Source organism: Gracilinanus agilis, chromosome 5, assembly GCF_016433145.1.
Source record: "Gracilinanus agilis isolate LMUSP501 chromosome 5, AgileGrace, whole genome shotgun sequence".
NCBI lineage: Eukaryota > Metazoa > Chordata > Mammalia > Didelphimorphia > Didelphidae > Gracilinanus > Gracilinanus agilis.
Genome location: NC_058134.1, coordinates 231,725,490 through 231,745,206, shown reverse-complemented (window position 1 = coordinate 231,745,206; position 19,717 = coordinate 231,725,490). Strand labels below are relative to the sequence as shown.

At 41.0% G+C, this 19,717-nt stretch overlaps 1 protein-coding gene across 1 annotated transcript in view; it reads right to left on the bottom strand.

Annotated features, from left to right (window-relative positions):
* Positions 1–19,717, bottom strand: part of ANKS1B (ankyrin repeat and sterile alpha motif domain containing 1B) — a 1,330,035-nt gene that overhangs the window by 523,312 nt on the left and 787,006 nt on the right. The window contains exon 16 of the mRNA XM_044679159.1: positions 5,965–6,071. Within this exon, the coding sequence (XP_044535094.1) occupies positions 5,965–6,071 (107 nt within the window). The remainder of the gene's footprint in view (positions 1–5,964; positions 6,072–19,717) is intronic.

Below are 19,717 nucleotides of genomic sequence, written 5' to 3'. Positions count from 1 at the left end.
GGGAATGGTTAAACAAATTGTGTTATATGAAGGCTATAGAATACTACTGTGCTGTAAGGAATGATGTACTGCTTGATTTCTATAAGAAATGGAAAGAACTACATGAACTGATGCAGAGTGAGATGAGCAGAACCAAGAGAACATCATACACAGTAACTGAAACATCATGGGATGATAAAATGTGATTGATTTTGCTACTAAAAGCAATGCAATGATCCAGGGCAATCCAGAGGGACTTATGAGAAAGACTGTTCTCCATGTATTGAGAAAGAATGGTTGGAAAAGAGATGCAGAAGAAAATATGATTTATCATTTGTTTATATGGGTATATGATTTGGGGTTTTGGTTTGTAAAATAAATAATATGAAAAAAAGAATGAACACAGATATCGTAAATGGTGGTAGGAAAAGGGAGAGCAGTGAGTAAATTAATTTGCTTGTAATGAAGGGATAACAAAAAAGAATGTTGTTGTATTCAACTCTTTGTGACACAATTTGGGGATTTTTTTTGGTAAAGATACTGGAGTGGTTTTCTGTCCTCCTATGGCTAACTTTATGGAGGAGGAAACTAAGGAAAACAGGGTTAAGATAAGTCTTCCTGACTTGAGGCTCATTGCTCTAACTACTATACCAACTAGCTGCTTTCATGAAGAATAGTGGGAAATAAGATTGGAAATAGAGGTGGAATTTAGAAGTCCCTTGTATCACAGAAACATAGAATTTCAGAATTTGAAGAGACCACAATGATTATCTAGACCAACGTAGGCTCAAAAGGAAACCTTACTATAATACTCCCAGTAAGTCATCATCTAAAATGAATAGGAATCAAATACTTTCCAAGTTAGTCCCTTCACTTTTTAAAAAATCCTTACTTTCCATCTTAGAATCAATACTATATATTGTTCTAGGGCTGAAGTATCTGAGGTCAGATTTGAACCAAGAACCTCCCGTCTCCAGGTCTGATTTTCTATTCACTGAGCCACCTAATTGTCTCCTGGCCCTTCACTTTTGAACCATTCTAAATCTTAGGAAGTTTTTTCTGATATCCACTGTGAACATGCCTTTTTGCAACCCTTACACACCATTCTAGTTCTGCCCTCTAGGGACAATGGCACAGCCACAGAATACGGGTATTACAGCATTTGAAGATTTGGATGGGACATCGCCAGTCATCTAAACCAAAACTGTCACATGAGGAAACCCCATTATAACATACACCATACATGGTTGTCTAGCTTTTGCTTGAAGACTGCTTTAAGAGGAAACACATGATCTCTCAAGGTAGTCCATTCTATTTCCTGATCCTTTTAATCATTAGGAAGTTTTCTTGATATAAAACCTTAACTGGTCTCTAATCCCTTGAATCTAAACTCTCTTTCCTATTATAACCCTTCAGATTCCTGAAGGCAGCTATCATGCCCCTTTCTTGGCCTTCTCTTTACCAGAGTAAACATTCTTAGTTCTTTAGGACATCTTTTTATGACACCTTGAAGTAGGTTTTGTTTGAAACTCCAGAAACGAGTAGAGATGTGGCTCTGTGGATGGGTAATAGAAGCAAAATCCTTTAGGCTGCTCTTGGACTGAAGCCATGTCACTGACAGTGCACGTGTGTGTGTGTGTGTGTGTGTGTGTGTGTGTGTGTGTGTGTATTTCAAACTGATTGGGCAAGCTATATGCATAGTTATTCTGCAAACAGGAAAATAGTTTGGGAAGCCAAGCAAAAGAAAATGTTTTAAGATTCCTTCTAAAGACATTTCAGGGAGAGGGAAAGAATCCACACTTCTGTAAAATCAAGTACAATCATCAGGAGCCTGAAGGAGAACTCAATAATTCATAACAATTTAAAGATAAAAGGGAGTCCTTTTTCTCTCCCTGCACAGGGATTGGCATAACTCATCTTTCCTGGGGTGAACGGTAGCTGTGTAGATATATCACTCAGATTTTTTTTTCCCAAAGAGCGGGATCAGTGAGAGAATCTCCAGGCTGCTGGTGAATGGTTTCCCCTGAATGCCACTGATACGGACCCAGAAGTCTCCAATATCTAACAATATGCCCATTTAATTGGCACCTTTAACCAGTGAAAATGTTCCCAAGTAGAACATATCCATGGCCTGGTAGAATATGATGTTTCTATCAGTATTAATTAGACCCTCTCATTGTCCCCAGTGCTACTCTAAACAGCTAAGAGGACCAGGGCTAGAATACAGTTAATAGGAGTTGGGTGATTGTTGCTTAGGCAACAGGATAAAGAGATGCGGGTCAGAATGTGCTTTAAGGAAAAAAAAGCCAAAGGCTGGACTATCTATCATATAAGATGGAAGTGAAGCAGATCGAACAGCTTTTCTTTTATATTAATAAGATGTTTCAGTGCAAGGGCCAATGAGATCAATCCATGTGAACTAACTTGATAATTAAATACATTAGGTTCCACGGGATCAATATATATATATATATATATATATGCAAATATTTTATATGTATACAGAGTACAATGGTATTCTGATGCTACTAATAGCATCTAGATGGCACATACCAGCATGTTCAGTCCTGCAGGGAGACAGCCCTTTTCTTACGTGCCTCATATTGTAAGTTAACTCACCTAAAATAGCAAGAATTCAAATTTTTTATATCTCAGTTAAAAAGCAGATACCTGATCTAACTGAGGCATAAAGGACATTTTGTAAGCTCTTGTTGATTTATTGATTGAATTGTATTGTATAATGGAAAGAGAAAGGAATGTGACATCAGTGGACCTGGATTCAAATCCCATCCCTGCTATGTGACTACCTTTGTGAGCTTGGACAAACCATTTGATCTCTGGGAGCATCAGTTTCAACTGTGAAATATGGAGGTTGGATCAGATGACTTCCAAAGTTTTTTCCAGCTCTAGATCTTTGATCTTAAATCAATTCAACTCTAAATCTCAGTTTCCACATCTGTAAAATGAAGTCAGTAAATATATAGTGGCCTCTGATCCTGGGATCTCATGAATCATGGCAGGGTTATCTTCTATGTGGGAAAGCAATGCACTTGAAAGCTTCCAAAGCACTTTAATACTTAATCTCATCTGAGCTTCGCAAATGGGGAAGGCAACAACAGTTATTATTGTTCCCTTTTGACAGATGAGGAAACCAAGTTTGCAAGAGGTGAAGAGACTTGCCCAGGGTAAAAGAGCTAGTAAGAGCCAGATGTGGTTTTTGCACCTAAGTTTTCTGCATTTGGAGTTCAACCCTAAAGCCACCATACCACAGGGAACAGAAAAGGGTAAGAATATGGAGAAAAGTCTCCAACCTTCATTTTGCCACAAATGTACATATACACGCCAGATCGTCAAACCCCAAACACATTACCACTTTAAGCCACATGCTGTACAGCTTTCACATATTTCATTCACAAGTATCTTCCTGTGTGTGGCTGCCAATACTTATTTTAAAACCTGTTTGAGTAACCTTTCAGCTCAAGGCTTTACCCAAATGTATCCAAAGTTTAGATGAAAATAATGCTGAATTACATCCTAGGGTTTAGAATCTTCCTGCCTACCAAAGTACGCAAGGTATTTGGAGATGGAACCTGGGGATCATGCACGCATTCTGTCTAGACCAGGGGAAGGCTGGAGACATTTTTTTAAAGTGCTCTTTTCATCAACATAGAGAGAAGGGATATGGGAAGAATCAGAGAAGGGGAAGGAGGGACAGAGGAGGTGGAGAGAGAGATAGAGACACAGAAACAGACCCACAGAGAGAGAAAGGGAGATATAAAGAAAAGAGAGCGACAGATACAAGAAGACAGAGGGACTGAGAGATAGAGGAAGAGAGTCACCAAAAGGAAGACAGAGGAGGAAATCGAGGGCAAGAAAGAGGAAGAGACAGAGACAAAGGGAGAATGACAGACAGGCAGAGGGAAAATAGGAAAGGGACAAAAGTAGACAGGGAAATAGAGACAGAGGGAGAGATAAGGAGAGTTAGAGATAGTGGAGGGAGGAAGAGAGGGAGCTATGGAGAGGAAGAAAAAAGAGAGAGGGAAAGAGAGGAGAGAGGAAGAGAAGGGAGAGGGGTGTAGATATGGAGACAGACAGAGAGGAGAGGGGGAAGAGAAGCAGTCTAGCCATAGTTACTATAAACATTTGAAAATGCATCCGTCCAGCTGATTTGCTAATTCCTATAATTTTCATCGCTGGCCATTAAGAGTGCTACACTTGACAAACACACAGGAGAATGTTTGCCCTTTTTTCCCCTTGCCAGGGAGATGGCGAAAACCTTTTGCTTATTTTTCATTTGAAAAGTTCTAAGACTGGGAAGAACCTCAGCAAACCGAAAAGCCACAGCAGCTGGGACGGTACTGCCAAGATTCCAAGCCCAGAAAGGACTCGGCAAATACCGTCACATGCAAGTTTTACAGCCCACATGTCAGACTACATTTGTACAGGGCTCTTCCTGGCAGACGTTTCTGAACGAAACAGCTCTGGGAAAAAAATAGGCGGACCTTTAATCAGCTGAATAAAGATCCCAACCAAGGCAGGGTTAAGCCTGGAGGCAAAAAAAAGATCGTAAAATAGCTAAAAAATAAAGAAGACATGCCAGGTGTCAGGCATATTCCTCCCGCCCCCCTTTCTCCAGTTGCAGTTTTGATAGCGAGAAACTGCAGGTGTTAGGCCTAACATTTGACTTGGAAACAGCTTCTGGGATTATAGTTCTTAGAATGTTATTAATCCCAAGGGCTGTGTGTGTGCCTGGTGCCTGCGACACAGACATAGCACTAATTTTAGTGCCCTGACGGCGTGTGGTAAGAAGACCTTAAATACAGGCAAAGTTAACAAGGGCTCTGACGTAGCCTAACAAGTGGGGTGAAGGCTCTTAGCCCAAGCGAAACTGATGAGCACGGGAGGAGGTATGGAAATGATTGGGGGCTGGGCAAGCAGTCCACATGTCTCCCCAACCCCCTTCCTAACCTATATTCCGCACAGTGGGAATTTTGTATACAGCAGCTTTAGACTCCGGGTGGCTGGAGAAGTCGTTGGTGCTCCTGGGCACTCGGGCTGCTGGAGAGATCGTGGGTCCCTCTTTCTAGATCGGAGCTCCTTAACACGGGATTCACGGACTCCCAAGGGGTTCGCGATTCGATTTCTGGAGGTCTAGGAACTTGGTCAGGGCGGGGGTGGGGGACACCACGTCTTTCTTTCTCACTAACTTCTAGAAATTTGGCTTCAGGTTAGGATGGGGTACTGAGGTTTCTCCGGACTGCTAACAGGGTACAGGACATAAACAAGGGGAAGGAGCCCTTCCTTCTCTGGATATTGAGCAGCCCAAACTAGGAAGGCATCTATTTCCTTCTTAAAGGGACACATCCCCATTTACTACCCAGGATGAGTGGATTCTCTCCATAACTGACTCTTCCCCAGAAGCAGGAATAGAGACTAAAAGAGGGTGCCTGCGATTTAGAACAGGGACCGAAGTGGGGAAGGGCGGGGGGCGGGGGGGGGAAGTAATGGCACATCTTGCACACCTGACCCAAGCTTGCAACACGGAAATGCTCACGCTTACATGAACCAATATTTCATGCTGCTGTCTGTGACGAGAACTGCCTGAAAGACGGGGCATTGTTCTACTACGAATGGTGCGAAAGGACGACTGTCTGAAAGTGGACATCAAACAACGAGGGGACAGACGCCCATCTGAAGCTTCCCCTACCTCCCGAAAACGTCTCTCTGGAGACCTCAGTCCTAAGAAGCACATGGGGCTTAGCTGGATGTTTAGAACCCGATTTCCAGCAAGCATTTCGTTTTGAACAGCAAGTTCATCCCAAGTAGCCCCGCGTCTTGCTTCAATCCCTCCCCCCCCCCCCAGGCAGTGCAGGAACCCTTGGTTTTGGGGCTCAGCTTAGACCCCCTCTCGCTGACCAAAGCCACAGTGAGAAAGCCCAGACAGACAAAAGGCAGCCACATGAACCCGGACCGGGAGCTCCTTACCATAAATTGCACGTTGTCGAATCCATTGGCCATCAAGTGGTTCTCGTACTGAGGTAGCCCAATGTTCTCCAGCCATTGTCCCACCGTTTGGACCGGGCATCGGGGTCCTGCAAGAGGGTGGAGAGGGAAGCGTTTAAGCAGGGAGTAGCCATCCACGGGGTAATAGCGGTAGTCCTGGGCTGAGAGGTGGCATTGCCACATCATGTTATGTGGAAAGTTGCTGTCATAGGAGCCCGCCAGCTTGACAGATAAACGTTGGGCTTTTTCTCACGAGAAAGAAAAGTCAAAAAGAAAACATAGTTGTTGTTGTTGTTGTTGGTTTTTTTGTTTTTTTGTTTTTGCCACGGAAGGTTAGTGAGAAAGAAGCAGGGTGGCTCCTAACGCCACATTTCTCACACATGAGCCTGTTCTAGGGACTGTCGGGATGTCACACCGGGGCCCCCCAGACCCCAGAAGAAGCCAGCATGTCAAGCCGTCAGCGCCGGCTGGCTGCTCTCTGCTTCTCCGGGATGCTTGGAATACTCCACAATGAGCTCCGGCACTGCGAGCAGGCAACACTTCTTCCTCATCTAATACTCCTCCACTCATTGGTATTCAGCTCCATGCTCCTGGCGCCCCCCTCGCTCCGCTCCCCTTCATTACCCAGCCCAGGCTACACCTCCCATTTTCAATAATAGCCATCAGATAAGGCAGATTTTGTGTGTGTGTGTGTGTGTGTGTGTGTGTGTGTGTGTGTGTGTACGTGTGTATGTGCAAGCTGTAAGCCCCGCTCCTGCTGCTGCCGCCTCCTACACACCCATCCAAGCGTCAATCTTGAATGATGGGAGCAGTCAAAACAAATGCAGAAAATAGCAAGATTCACAAGCGGACCCCGGGGCTGCGATCTCAATTGAATCTTAGTCCGGAGGTTATGCATTTGGGGCTGGTTTGCAGTTGATGTTGTGGTGGTTGTTGTTTAATGTCTCAAAAGGCAGGAGGGGATGTAAAACATTAACTACAGCCTAAAGTGGGGTTCACCAAGCGTTCCTTTATTTTAAAAAAATGCAACCCAGAGAAAGCTTTCTGACTCGAAGCTCTGTTTGACACCTTTTGGCAAGCGATTATGCACTTCCTTTGAACGATGCTGGATCAAAACGAACCCAGTGGAGGTGGTTTTTTTATTTTTATTTTTTGCACCCCTTCCTTACAATCCGCCAAGGCTTAGAAACTTACAAGCGACCCTTGAGTCAAAACAATTTATTCTCAGCTGTGAATTTTCAAGTCCATGAAATATTATGAGACATAAAGAAGACTTCCTTCTGATGTTTATAACTCAGTCTGTTGGGTGGGGTGGTGTTACTATTGCAATCTAACTGAAAAGGGGGCATTTTTTTCTTCTGGGAAGAGGTAGGTTCATTCATTATGGGGACACCCTGCTGAGTTTGGAGTCAGAGGATTTGGGTTTGAATCCTGGATCTGCCATTTGGAAACTATGTGACCTCAGAGAATCACTTGCTTTCCCTGGTTCTCATGTTCTCATCTACTAAAAAGGAGTTAGATTAGGGCAGCTGGGTAGCTCAGTGGATTGAGAGTCAGGCCTAGAGAAGGGAAGGTCCTAGGTTGAAAGCTGGTCTCAGACACTTCCCAGCTGTGTGACCCTGGGCAAGTCACTTGACCCCCATTGCCCACCCTTACCACTCTTCCACCTAGGAGCCAATACATAGAAGTTAAGTGTTAAAAAAAAAAAAAGGAGTTAGATTATATCATTTCTGAAGTCCCTTTCTAGGTCCAGCTCTAGGAGTTTAGGATAAAAAAAAGAACTCTCAAATAATTAAAAAATAATACTCTACTGAAGAGCAGAGTAGTTATAACTTATTGATTGTTGTTTACTTACAGTCCAGGTCTTCATGAGCCCATAGACTATAACTATCCATTGGCAAGGATACTGGGATAGTTTGCCACTTCCTTCTCCAGTGTGGTTGTGGATCTTTTTGTCAGGCAATTTAATGTGTATTAATTTAATTTATTGTGCTAAATTAAATTAATGTGTATTACCCAGGGTTACCCAACTAGGAAGTATCTGAGGCTGGATTTGAACTCAACTCTTCCTGATTCTGGGCCCAGTGCTTTTAACCACTGAGCCACAGCTGCCTCTGCCATTTCAATAATGGGAAGCTCTAAATATTAGGGAAGTTCTTTATATACAGCATGTCCCCAAAGCCTTAATGCACTAAGATTTGGGGGATATGCTGTATGAGGAAATTCTCTATTGAGAGTTTCCCGTCAATGAAAATATTTTCATTTAATCTTTAGTAGCTTAAAACTGCAGTAAAATTTTTTGGACACCCTGTATTTAGTCAAAAGCTGTCTTCCCATAATTTATACCCATTGGCCTCAGTTAGTTCTTACCTCTGGGGCTGAATATATTATTTAACCTACTTTCTCACAACAGTCCTTTTTTTTTTTTTAAACCCTTGTACTTCGGTGTATTGTCTCATAGGTGGAAGATTGGTAAGGGTGGGCAATGGGGGTCAAGTGACTTGCCCAGGGGTCACACAGCTGGGAAGTGGCTGAGGCTGGGTTCGAACCTAGGACCTCCTGTCTCTAGGCCTGACTCTCACTCCACTGAGCTACCCAGCTGCCCCCAACAACAGTCCTTTTTGAAGGCAGTTGTCTTCTGTGTTTCCCTGACCTATCTCTATATACTTCATGGTGCAGTAGATAGGAGTGCTTCCCACCAAGTAAGGAGCTCTGGATTCAAATTCCATCTCAAGTACTTGCAGCTTGATTCACCCAGGGAACAAATAAACTTTCAAAGACTTTTTCATCAATAAAATGGATAACAGCAAGAAAACAGACTTAAAAAAACAAACCTTCTTACCTTTCTTCTTAGAATCTATACTGTGTGTTGGTTCCCAGTATGGGTAGGCAATTGGGATTAAGGGACTTGTCCAGGGTCACAGTGCTAGGAAGTGTCTGAAGCCAGACTTGAAATGAGGACCTCCCATCTCTAGATCTGGCTCTCAATCCACTGAACCACTTAGCTGCCCCCAGTACAGACTTACTTTACAAATGATATCTCATTTAGACTTCTCAACCACCCTGTAAGCTAGATGCTTTTAAAATTTGGTTCGACCTGTGATTCCCCTGGTGTAGGGATCTCCCTTTACTGATGCAAATAGACAGCTGCTCAGCAACTTGAGGATTTGAAGAGATTTCCTTGGTGGCAATGAGTGAATAAAGCAGTTGGCCAAGGTTATATGAGAAGATCTAAACCCAGGGTTTTCTGATGCAGAGGCTGGCTCTCTTTCTCATATATAACACTGCCTTGTGAGTTAGGTACTCAGGTATTACTTTTCCCTCTTTATGGATAAGAAAACTGAGGAGCAGAGAGTCTAAGTAAATTCCCCAGGTTCACATAAGAACTATGCATCAAAGACTGAATTTGAATTTGATGTCTTGATCCCAAGTGAAGCACTGTGTCATCTACCATCTTTGTTATGGGGCTGTTTTCAGGAAAGTGCTTTGTAAACCTCAAAGCATTATACAAATACAAGTTATTTTTGTTGTTAATGTTGGTTGTTATTATTATCTTTCCTGGATTCTTGAAAAAAAATCCTGTTTGATTTCATTTCAAGTCTCTTCACCATCTTGATTTCCTTCTTTTAGACGAATTTTAGTTGATCAATATCCTTTCAAAAACATGGCACCCATAACTGGACACAGTATTTGAGATGTGGCTGGACAAGTCAAAGTGTAATGGAATTCTAATTTCTTTTCTTGAGGACATTAAAGTTATGTTAATGATTATGTCATTATGTTAAGATTGAGTTAGATTTTTTTGGCTGCCATCTCACAGTGTTATCTCCAATTGAGTTGGCAGTCCACCAAAACTCAGAGGTTTTAAAAAATATATAAATTGCTCTATAGTCAAGCCTTCGCCATGTAGTACTTTTATGGCTCATTTTTATTTGAGATCTCAACTGTAGCACTTTAATTTTATTCCTGTTAAATTTCATCTTATTGGAACTGGCTGACTAGTCCAGCCTATTGATTGCTTTTTTGATCTTGATTCTGTTATTGGTGTCATGCTATCTGCCAGTCTGAGAAGCATGCCATCTATGCCTTCATCTGAGTCACTGATTAAAAATGTTGGACAGAAAAGCACCCAGGAAAGAAACCTTTATTAGAGACCTCTCTCTAGACTGACAACAATCAGCACTCTTTGGGTTGAGTCACTCAAACATTTCCAATCCACCAAATGATCTCCAACTGGATCATATCCTACCAGCCATCCAGACATACTCATTCTATAATACTTACTTTGCCTACCTCACAGGATGGATAGAAAGATGAAATCTGAAAGGAATGTCCATTTGGTCAACAAATATTTATTAAAATTATGTGCCAAGACTGGGGACACAAAGAAAAGGAAAACCACAGTCCCTGCCCTCAAGGTGCTTACAATCCAATGGAGAAAGGAAAAGACATGCAAACAAATTGGTACAAGTAAAATACAGAGTAGGTAAATTAGAGATGCTCTCATAGGTGAGGCACTAAATTTAAGGAGGGTTGGGGAAGTCTTCTTGCAGAAAGACGGATTTCCAGGGAACCTACGAGGTAGAGATGAGGAGGGAGAGAATTCTAGACAATGGCTGAGTTTGGAGATGGGGTGTCATATGCAAGGAACAGCAAAGAGGTCCATATCATTGGATCACAGAGCACATGGAAAAATTTATCCACTGTAAAGTAGGCATGTAGGCATATATAGATAGGTAAACATGCACATATATAAGAGGATACAGAATTAAATAATGATGTATGAGTGTTTCATAGTGAGGTAAAATATTGGCAAGAAATTCAGCTGTGTTCAGAACTGGAAAGAAGCGCAGAGGTCTTAAGATCATATGCAGAAGACCTTCATTGTTCACTGTATATATCTTAAAGCACATGTTGTCTCCCCGCAGTAGATTGTGGGCTCCTTGAAGGTTTTTGCCTTTCTCTGTATCCCCAGAGCTTAACACAAGTGATTGACTTAGATGTAGAGATGGAATTGAGCTGTCAAGATTATCTGGTCCAATCGGCTAAAGAAATCCTCTACAAGCTTTGCAGTTCTTATGGCAAGATTTCTTGTTGCGATCCTTTATGAATCCTAATTCTGTCATCCAATCATTGCATTAGCTTTCACCCCAGATCTGTGCCATCCACAAATCAGATCACGCATGCCACTGAGTTTCTATTCAAGTCATTGATAATAAACTTGCAAAAGGGGGGTAGTTGGGGGGGGGCTCAGTGGATTGAGAGTCGCAGGTCCTAGGTTCAAATCTGGCCTCAAACACTTCCTAGCAATGTAACTCTGGGCAAGTCACTTAACCTCCATTGCTTAGCCCTTACCACTCTTCTGCCTTGGAACCAATACATAGTATTAATCCTAAGAGAGAAGGTAAGTTTTTTTTTTTTAAGTTAAAAAATATAATCTTGCAAAAGGTGCCCAAGTGATCTCCAATCCTTCAATCCCTCCCCTTTGCAATCCATCCTCCCCATACAGCTGCCAAATTGATGCTCCTAAAGCACACAGATATCCATTTCACTCACCCAGCTCAAGAAGCTACTATGGCTCCTTACTTCCTCCAGGATAAAAATTAAACTCCTCCATTTGACATTTAGAGAATTTCACAACTGAACTCTAATTGATCTTTTCAAACTGCTTTCAGATTACCTTCTCCCTTCATACATTCTACATTTTGAGCAAAATGACCTCTTTAATGGTAACATATATAACATTGCATGTCTTCCCTTCAAACTTTTTTTACAAATGGTCCTCAGATCTGAAATGCTCTCTCTTCTCTCCTACTCTTCTTGGTAGCTGCAAGATTACTTGAAGACCCAGTTGAAGTGGTTCTTTCTAAAAAGACCTTTTCTCAGTTCCCCATTTTCCTATTGAAATGACTCTGTATTACAGCCTACGCAGATATATAATATATTTAAAGGGTAATCTGTGTATTCTATATTACTTAAAAGAAAGCTGTAATATTACTCATAATAAAAATATATTACATTGCTTATGTTGTATTGTATGAATATGTATATAGAAATTATATATTAAACAACATATGAAATTATGTATTCTAAAAATAGAAAAGATATGCAACATGTTATATACAACATGCTATAAAGTGTTGACATATTGTGCTGTATATTCTCTATTTTTTATATGTTAAATAATATATAACATGATCTATTAACACAATGTGTATGCATATATGCATGGTATGTATGCACATATACTCATAAATATATATATATATAAACATTATCATATAAGGACTAGAGCTATGATCACATAGGAACAAAGAACTCCCAGGTAGAAAGATTCTTTCTATCCATGTAGGTCTGAACCTTCTCTTGTGCCATCCACAAATCAGATCACGCACTACAACTTTTAGTCTTAAATATAATATCTCATGAGGCAGCTAGGTGGCATAGGAGAGAATACAAGAAGACTCATCTTCCTGAGTTCAAATCTGATCTCAGATACTTTTTAGCTATATGATCCTGGGCAGGTCACTTAATCTTGTTTGCCTCAGTTTCCTCATCTGTAAAATGAGCTGAAGAAGGAAACCACAAACCACTCAAGTATCTTTGCCGGGAAACACTAAAAGGGGTAACAAAGAGTTGGACATGACTAAAAAACAATTAAACAAACAACAATATGTATTGTGTATATAACATATACAAATAATATGTAATGTATAATAATATGAAATGCACAATACTTTCAGGAGGGAGAGAGCACTAATCATATTATTTCAGTCTTTATCATATAAGTATATGGAGAAAGAAACCAACGGATATATTGATTTTAGTTATCTGTGTTTCCTGTTTTATGATAGTGGAAGGGTAACCTCCTTGACATTCAGGACTGTTTTGTTGCCAGTGCCTAATGTAATGCCTGGCACACTGTGGGTGCTTAATAAATAATGAAGATCACATTTGGGGAGACAGGATGGGTTTCCCCAAAGGTGATCTTTATTATCCATCCATGAAATACTACTCTGGTCATTCTACCAACTTAAATCCACCTGAAAGTCTTAAGGTTCCATTTATTCATCTGTAAAATGGGAATGACAACAGCACCCACCTTCTTAGGTTATTTTGAGAATTTACTGAATTAACACATATAAAGCACTTTGCAAACTTTAAAGCACTCTTTAAATGCTAGCTATGAAATCCTATTCTGTGTGCCTTGGTATATTAATTCCTGGAGAGTTAATGCATTTTGTTGCCTTAAATGAAATCATACTTTTCTTTTCTGCCTGTGTTAAATTCTTTAATTACAGATGACCTGGTGATTTTTTAAATGATTTTTATTCTAATGTGTTACTGAAGTTAAAGTTTTGTTATAAAAAACTCAAGTGAGGAAATTCTACCAATAAAAATCAGCCATGGCTCTGCAACTAATGGTTTAAGAGAGCTGCATGGGGCTATTGAGAGATAAATGATTTGTCGAAGGTCACCAATATGTGGCAAAGACTTGGGAATCAGTTTTCCTGACTCTAAGGTCCACTATCTACCTATTACACCAAGTTGTTTCACAAGTATGGTATCCAGAATGAGGCTGTTGATCATTCCATTGTCCTGGTTGATTGTGGTTGCCACATTTTTGTAAATGACATTCCAACTCATATGATCATGCCACGCAAAGGCCATCTCCCATGCATGGAACAATATATCCCTCTGCATCTCCATCTCTTAGAATCACTAGTTTCCTTTAATATTCAGTAATGCACAAGAGCAAATTTTCTTTTTTTTTTATTTTTATTTTTTTAAACCCTTAACTTCTTTGTATTGGCTCATAGGTGGAAGAGTGGTAAGGGTGGGCAATGGGGGTCAAGTGACTTGCCCAGGATCACACAGCTGGGAAGTGTCTGAGGTCAGATTTGAACCTAGGACCTCCCATCTCTAGGCCTGGCTCTCAATCCACTGAGCTACCCAGCTGCCCCAAGAACAAATTTTCATATGAAGCTTTCCTTGATCTCTCCTAACAACCCTTGCTTTCCTCTGAAATCACCTCTACCTTGTATCCCTATTACAGATGTGCATCCTCTAAGTCCTATAGAAGGATCAGCCTCTTGTGCCCAATGAAGGCAGGAACATTTTAAAAATTTTTTGTTTTTGTATTGTCAATGCCTGGTATATAAGAGGTGCTCAATAAATGCCCTTGCTTGGTTGATTGAAGATAAGGAAAGACTGGAGCATATGAATATGTCCAGAGAACAGTAGCCAGAATGGGAAGGAAACAGGAAACCACCACAGGATCAGCTGGAGAAACTGGGATGGGGTGGGGCATTATAGCTATCTACAAGTATCTTAAAGGCTGTCAGACAGATTAGGAAGGAAGATGGATTAGACTCATTCTGTTGGGCCCTAGAGGGGAGAACTCAGACTCAGAGAAGGAAGTTGCTGAGAGACTGATTTCAGCTCAATAACATAAGGGAAAACTTATTAACAATTGCAGCTATTAGAAAGTAGAACTGGCTATCTTGGAAAAAAGTCGTTCAGAAATATACTAGCTGAATCCTTGCTGCGATCCTTAGTAAACTGCTTAACCTCTCTGTCTCCCAGGTTTGTCATCTAAAAATAATGGATCTGGGCTATATGACCTCTAAAGGTCCCTTCAAACTACAAAGCTAATTGATTCCACAATCCTAGGATCTTATCAATCAATATTTCCTAAGGTCCTACTGTGTGCCAGGCAGTGTGCTAAGCTCTGAGGATACAAAAATGTCAAAACAAAACAATGGACAGTCCTTGTCCTCAAGGAGCTTACAATCTAATGAGGAAGGCAACATGCAACTAGATGGATGGATGGAGGCATTGATGGATAGAGACATAGAAGAGACAGACAGACAGACAGACAGATGGAAAGCTATATACAGATTTAATAGGAAATAATTAATGGAAGGAAGACACTAGAATTAAGCATTGGGAAAGACTTCCTATAAAGGACAGAATTTTAGATGGGACTGAAAGGAAGCCAGGGAGGTCATTGGTCAGAGTAGAGGAGAGAGAGCATTCCAGGCATGGGAAGAGGCATGTCTAGAGCAGACAGATGGGATGTCTTAATGGTGGAACATCCAGGAGGCCAAAGCCACTGGAATGAAGATAATGTATCAGGGGAAAAGAGGTAAAAAGACTGGAAAAGTAGGTAGGAACCAGGTTATGCAAGGCTTAATGTCAAAAAGAGCATCTTGCATTTTAATCCTGTAGGCAAAAGAGAGGCATAGAAGTTTATCGAGAAAGGGAGTGAATAAAGGTGGCCTTATGCTTTAGGAAAGTCATTTTGGCAGCTGAATGGAAGATGAACTGGAATGGGAAGATCTGAGACAGGCAGATCTGCCATTGGGCTATTGCAATAGTTCACAAATGAGGTGATGGGTACCTACATCAGAGGGTTGGCAGTGTTAGAAGAGAGAAGGGGGCGCATTGGAGAGATATTGCAATGGTGAAATCTGTAGGCTTTGGTGACAGATTGGAAATAGGGGGTGAGAAATTATGAAGTGTAGAGGATGACTCCTAGGTTGTGAATCTGAGGGGAAAGAGGTTGTTCTTGCCCTCTACAATAATAGAGAAGGCAGTGGGGACAAGAAGGGATGCTTTAGGGGGAAAGATATTGAGTTCTGTTTTGGGGATGATTAGCATAATATGTCCACTGGACATCCAGTCTGAAATGTGTGAAAGGCAGCTGGAGATGTGAGATTAAAGTATAGCAGAGAGATTGAGGGAAGATAGGGAAATCGGAGAATCATCAGCATAGAGATGGTAACAAAACCATGGGAGCTGATGAAATCACCAAGTAAAATAGTATAGTGGGAGAACAGAAGATGGCCTTCGACAGATCTCTATGGGATTCCTATGGTTAGGTGTGATCTGGAGAAGGATCCTACAAAGGAGACGAGGAAGAAGCAGTCAGACAAGAAGAACGAAGAGATAAGGGTGTCTTGAAAACCTAAAGTGAAGGGAATATCAGAGAGGAAAGAATGATCCATAATGTCAAAGTGGTCAAAGAGAATGAGGATTGAGAAAGACCACGGGATATGGCAACTAAGAGATTACTGGAAACTTTGGAGAGAGAAGCTGCAGGGAATGATAAGGTCGGAAACTGGTCCCAGTCGACACATTGGTTGTTTTTTAAAGGATACTGAAAGATCTCATTAGGGATGTCAGAGAGGTACTACTGGATCAGAACATGAGTTCTTAACCTGGAGGCCAGGGAACTTGTTTAAAAATATATACAGGGTGGCTCAGTAGATTCAGAGCCAGGTCCAGAGATGGGAGGTCCTGGGATCAAATCTGAACTCAGACACTTCCTAGCTGTGTGACCCTGGGCAAGTCACTTAACCCCCATTGCCTAGCTCTTACTACTCTTCTGCCTTAGAACCAATACCCAGTATTGATTCTAAGATGGAAGGTAAGGGTTTAAAACATATATTCACTTGTATTGGGGAGGTGGGGAGAAAGAGAGGCAGGCAGGCAGACAGACAAACAACTACATTTCAATATTACTGGTTTCCTTTGTAATCCCTGTATTTTATTTTATGCATTTGAAAACACTATCCCAAGAAGAAGGGGCTCATAAACTTTATGAGACTGCTGAAGGGGTCTAGGACATAAAAAGACCTGGAAGAGGCAACCTTTGGGATGCCTTGTAATTTTGCCACGCAGTCGATGCTTAATAATTGCTTATTTGGAAGGCCCTAGTTATCAGCCAGGTGACAGTGGGTGAAATGGGAAGAAATTAAACCTGATAGATTATTTATCCTCATTTCGAGTAATTCAACTTGTGACCCAAGAAAGAAATGAATCCAGTGGAAAGTCTGGGTTTAGCAGACACTTGGGATTAGCGAGTCTAAGAATGAAAAAGAAACTGAACTCACTGATTGCCTTAACTGGTATTAACATTCAGAATTGCTATCTGCTGAGGCAGATAGGACCCTGGGGAGTTTTGTGAGGAGAAGTCAGATTTACTAAGTAGGGAAAAGAGACATTTTCAGTGAACTAAGGTTGGGGGGTATCTCTGGGCCAGAGTCTACAAAATCTGAGCAGTCCCTTCAAAATGGAACCTTGATTAGAAGAGTGGCCCAGGCGTTTTAAAAATAGAACAAGTATATGTTCGAAGTATGCTGGCTGCTGTGTATAGAATACAGACACGATATGCCCCTGTGGAAGTTCACGTGACCGTTGTTGTTACATAATCTCATTCCATCCTCATGCCAGCCCTGGGAGATAGGCAATGCAAGCATTTTGATCCCAATTTTATAGACGGGGAAAGTAAAGCTCAGAGAAGTCAACTCAAGTCCCACAGCTAGTGAGGAGGGGAACTGGGGAGCATGAACCCTAGGTCTTAGCCATAGGCAGGGAAAGAAAATCTTGCTCAGGTCCAAGAGAGTTCTGGGTTTGAAGCCTAGTTGGGGCAGGAATACCAAGACATCAACACTAAATCGTTGGGTAACCTATGGCAAATTCATCTCAGTTTCTTCATCCATATAAGGGAGATCTTTTTAGTGCCTACCACACAGAGCTTTGTGGGGATACAGTAAGATCATAGATATTCCCCAGAAAGCTGGATGGCACAATGCATGGAACACTTGGCCTTGTGTCAGAAAAAGCAGAGTTCGAAGCCCTCCTCAGACATTTACTAACTATCACCTTAGGTCTCTTAACCTCTGTCTTCTTTAGTTTCCTGATCTATGAAATGGATATAATAATGGCATTTACTTCACAGGGTTTTTGTGAGGAACAAATATGAGAAACTAAACAATTTATTATTTAGAAGTATTAGTAGTATTATTATAGATTATAAATTAAAGTCTTAAAAAGGGTTTTCTATTTTTTTCCCTACTAATCTTCTTCTATAATGATTGTCATACCTCTCCCCTCCCCCAAATCTCTCCTGCCTTCACCCTGCCTAGAAGAGTCACTTTTCTTTTTCTTTCTTTCTTTTTTTTTAAAAGAATTTAAGTTTAATTAACTAATTAATTAATTTAGAATAGTTTTCCATGGTCACATGAATCATGTTCTTTCCCTACCCTCTTCCCACCCACCTCCCATAGTCAACTAGCAATTCTACTGGGTTTTACATGTGTCATTGATCAAGACCTATTTCCATATTATTGATATTTGCACTAAGGTGATTGTTTAGAGTCTACACCCCCAATCATATCCTCATCGAACCATGTGATCAAGCAGTTGTTTTCCTTCTGTGTTTCTACTCCCACAGTTCTTTCTCTGGATGTGGATAGTGAAGAGCCACTTTTCATATCAGAATCCCAGAGAAAATTCTATCCTCCTCCATCCCATAGATAATTAATCTCTTTGGCTCTCTATCACCACCCTTTGGCTGAGCTGTCTTCATGGGTGAGCGAGTAATTTAAAAGTCCCCTAACTACTAACTTACTACTATCCAGCAATACTTCTTCATGGGGACTACCGAGGTGTCTTAGTAGCTACCTTGTTGCAACAAACTTCCCTTCTCCCCAACACCTCTTTAAAAATAATCTAATCAATGTTATCATTGCTTCTGTTGTCACAAACTCCTCTCCCCCTCAACACCTTTCTAACAATCATCAATATTACCATTTCTTATGATGCCACAAACTCCCCTTACCCCCAACACCTCTTTAAAAATAGTCTAATCAACATTACCATTGCTTCAGAAAGGGATGTAACAAATAATTGTCCTATGGCTCTACTCATCATTCTTGCCAATTCTGTCCTAAACTCCACTCCTCTAGAAATTCTATCTCTTCTCATCAGAAGGTAAAATCTTTTGTATCTGTATCCCCAGAATAATGTCTGGCACATCCCAGGCATTTAATCAATGCCTTTACATTCATTCATTCATTCATTCATTCATTCATTTTTTTGGGGGGGCTTCTAAGTGCAAAGTAAAAAGAAGAGTAAAGGTTGATCAATATGAGCTGGGGAAATGGGTAGACAAAACTTTGGAATATATTTTTCTCCACTCTTTTGAAAGGGGTTACAGGACGGGGGGCATGTGGGAATTGTGAAACAGATTTAACTACAACCCCAGCACTTGACCCCAGGGGTTTTGTAGGGTATAAATGACTATGATATATTTTTTATTTGGTGATGATCTCTCAATATAAAGGCATTAAGTTGTTGTTCTCCACAGCAGTAGTGAAGGGAAGTGGGGAGGCAGTGGATGGAGTGGACAGAGTTGACTATGAGGTCAACATAATCTGGGTTCAAGCTCAATTTGCCACATACTGATTGTGGAACCCTAAGTCACTGAAACTCTCTGAGCCACGGTTTATTTCTCCATCAAAATTAGATAAGAGAAGAAGACAACAGTATGGAGACAGACTTCAGAGGCCACAAGACCTTATTTCAAGTCCTTTCTCTGACACATACTGGCTGTATGATCCTAGGCAAATCATTTAACTTTATCTGCTCAGTGTTCCAGGCAACTTTCAATGATTGGAAATGAGTAACACAATATTACCCCATCTGCTTTGGTGGAGGGAATTTCCTCACTAGAAGTTCTTTTCTCCAAAGAAGTCCCAGGTCTGTCCTCCTTTCGGTTAAAATAAAATAGAAAAAAGGGTTCACTTGAGGAATAGTAAAAAAATAATGAGTATGCCTCTGGTCACCTTTATGGGGCAAAATATAAATTTAACTAGGGTTGGAAATAAAGATTGAACCTTTGATTCAATTATACAGAGATCTCCTGGAGGAGGGAATTCCCTTCCCC